Source organism: Aplysia californica, unplaced genomic scaffold (genome assembly GCF_000002075.1).
Source record: "Aplysia californica isolate F4 #8 unplaced genomic scaffold, AplCal3.0 scaffold00619, whole genome shotgun sequence".
NCBI lineage: Eukaryota > Metazoa > Mollusca > Gastropoda > Aplysiida > Aplysiidae > Aplysia > Aplysia californica.
This window is the reverse complement of record NW_004797889.1, coordinates 343,951-345,105: the sequence shown is the minus strand read 5'-3', so window position 1 is coordinate 345,105 and position 1,155 is coordinate 343,951. Positions and strand designations below refer to the sequence as shown.

The window sequence follows — 1,155 nt, the reverse complement described above, 5'->3', positions numbered from 1 at the left end:
TATTATATTATAAAACAAGCAATGAAACCTACCGGAAGCTGCCAGGAGTGTTGACACAAGTGGCGCCATTCTGGCAACCCATGTCTGTTCCGGCATAGGCGCTACACTCGTTCACGTCTTGTGTACAGCGGGGGCCCTGGGAGGGGGGTTGGGGTTGGTGGGTGTAGGGTACGGGGAGAGAAAGCCATAATATTACAGGTTCACCTTGTGGCCTGTCAAACGGAGGTTCTCAATGAAAATATGACACTGGCAGTTATAATGACAATGTTTATTCATCTCGAAGGGAGACCTTTGTCTTGGTCGTTTACAATGGCAGTAGATGTTACAAAGGTTAAGTGCACTCACGCATACGCACAACAGGACTACTTTGATGTCAAGTAGGGGCCACAAAATCATGTTTTTTTTATATCCCTGCTGGCTTCAATTGGCCCGCGGGCTGCACATTTCAGCCCCCTGATTTAGAGGGCAAAAGATGGATTGAGGGAGTCAAAGAAACCCTGAGAAATTATAATTTCCAAATTGATGAAAGAGCTGCAGAGTTGTCCTACCATAGAAAACTGAATCTCCCCTCGACGCTTAATGCAACAGAGGAAGAACAAGTAAACGTAGGCTAAAGTAATGTAGATTTAGAGGGTGTGTATGTCCTGCGATTACCAAAAACACCATCCGGCACAACGTGCCTACATAAAAACAATCAATGGCAACAAGGCTAGAGGGCGACCGGCAAAGATCTGGATAGATGGACCCAGGGAAACTCTAACAACTCATGGCGTCCCCCTGACCCAAGCTCTCCGGCTGGTGGCAGAGAGACGTCTCTTTCTTCCCGCGACACCCAAAGGGTACAAGACGACGGATAAAGTAAAGTAAAAAAAAAAAGTATGTCCCAGAAGGAAGAGGTTTGAAGCCTACCTGCCAGTTGGCGGGACATCTGCAGAAGTAGCCGCTGAACATGTCGACACAGGTACCGCCATTGAGGCAAGGGTTGCTGGCACATTCGTTGGTGGTGAGGAGCTGGGGAGGAGATGGAGAGAGTTAGGGGAGTGATTCGGGAGGGATGGGGGAGGGAGGGAAGAGATAGGGGGAGTAGATGGGTGGGAGGAGATATGGAGTGAGACTAAGAACAAGGAGGAGGAGGAGGAGGAGGATGAGGAGGAG

At 49.1% G+C, this 1,155-nt stretch overlaps 1 protein-coding gene across 1 annotated transcript in view; it reads right to left on the bottom strand.

Moving 5' to 3' along the window:
• Nucleotides 1-1,155, bottom strand: part of LOC101853032 (cubilin) — a gene marked incomplete at its 5' end in the record, with an annotated part of 106,878 nt that overhangs the window by 98,223 nt on the left and 7,500 nt on the right. The window contains 2 exon segments of the mRNA XM_035972231.1: nt 33-136; nt 910-1,011. Coding sequence (XP_035828124.1) covers nt 33-136; nt 910-1,011 — 206 coding nt within the window.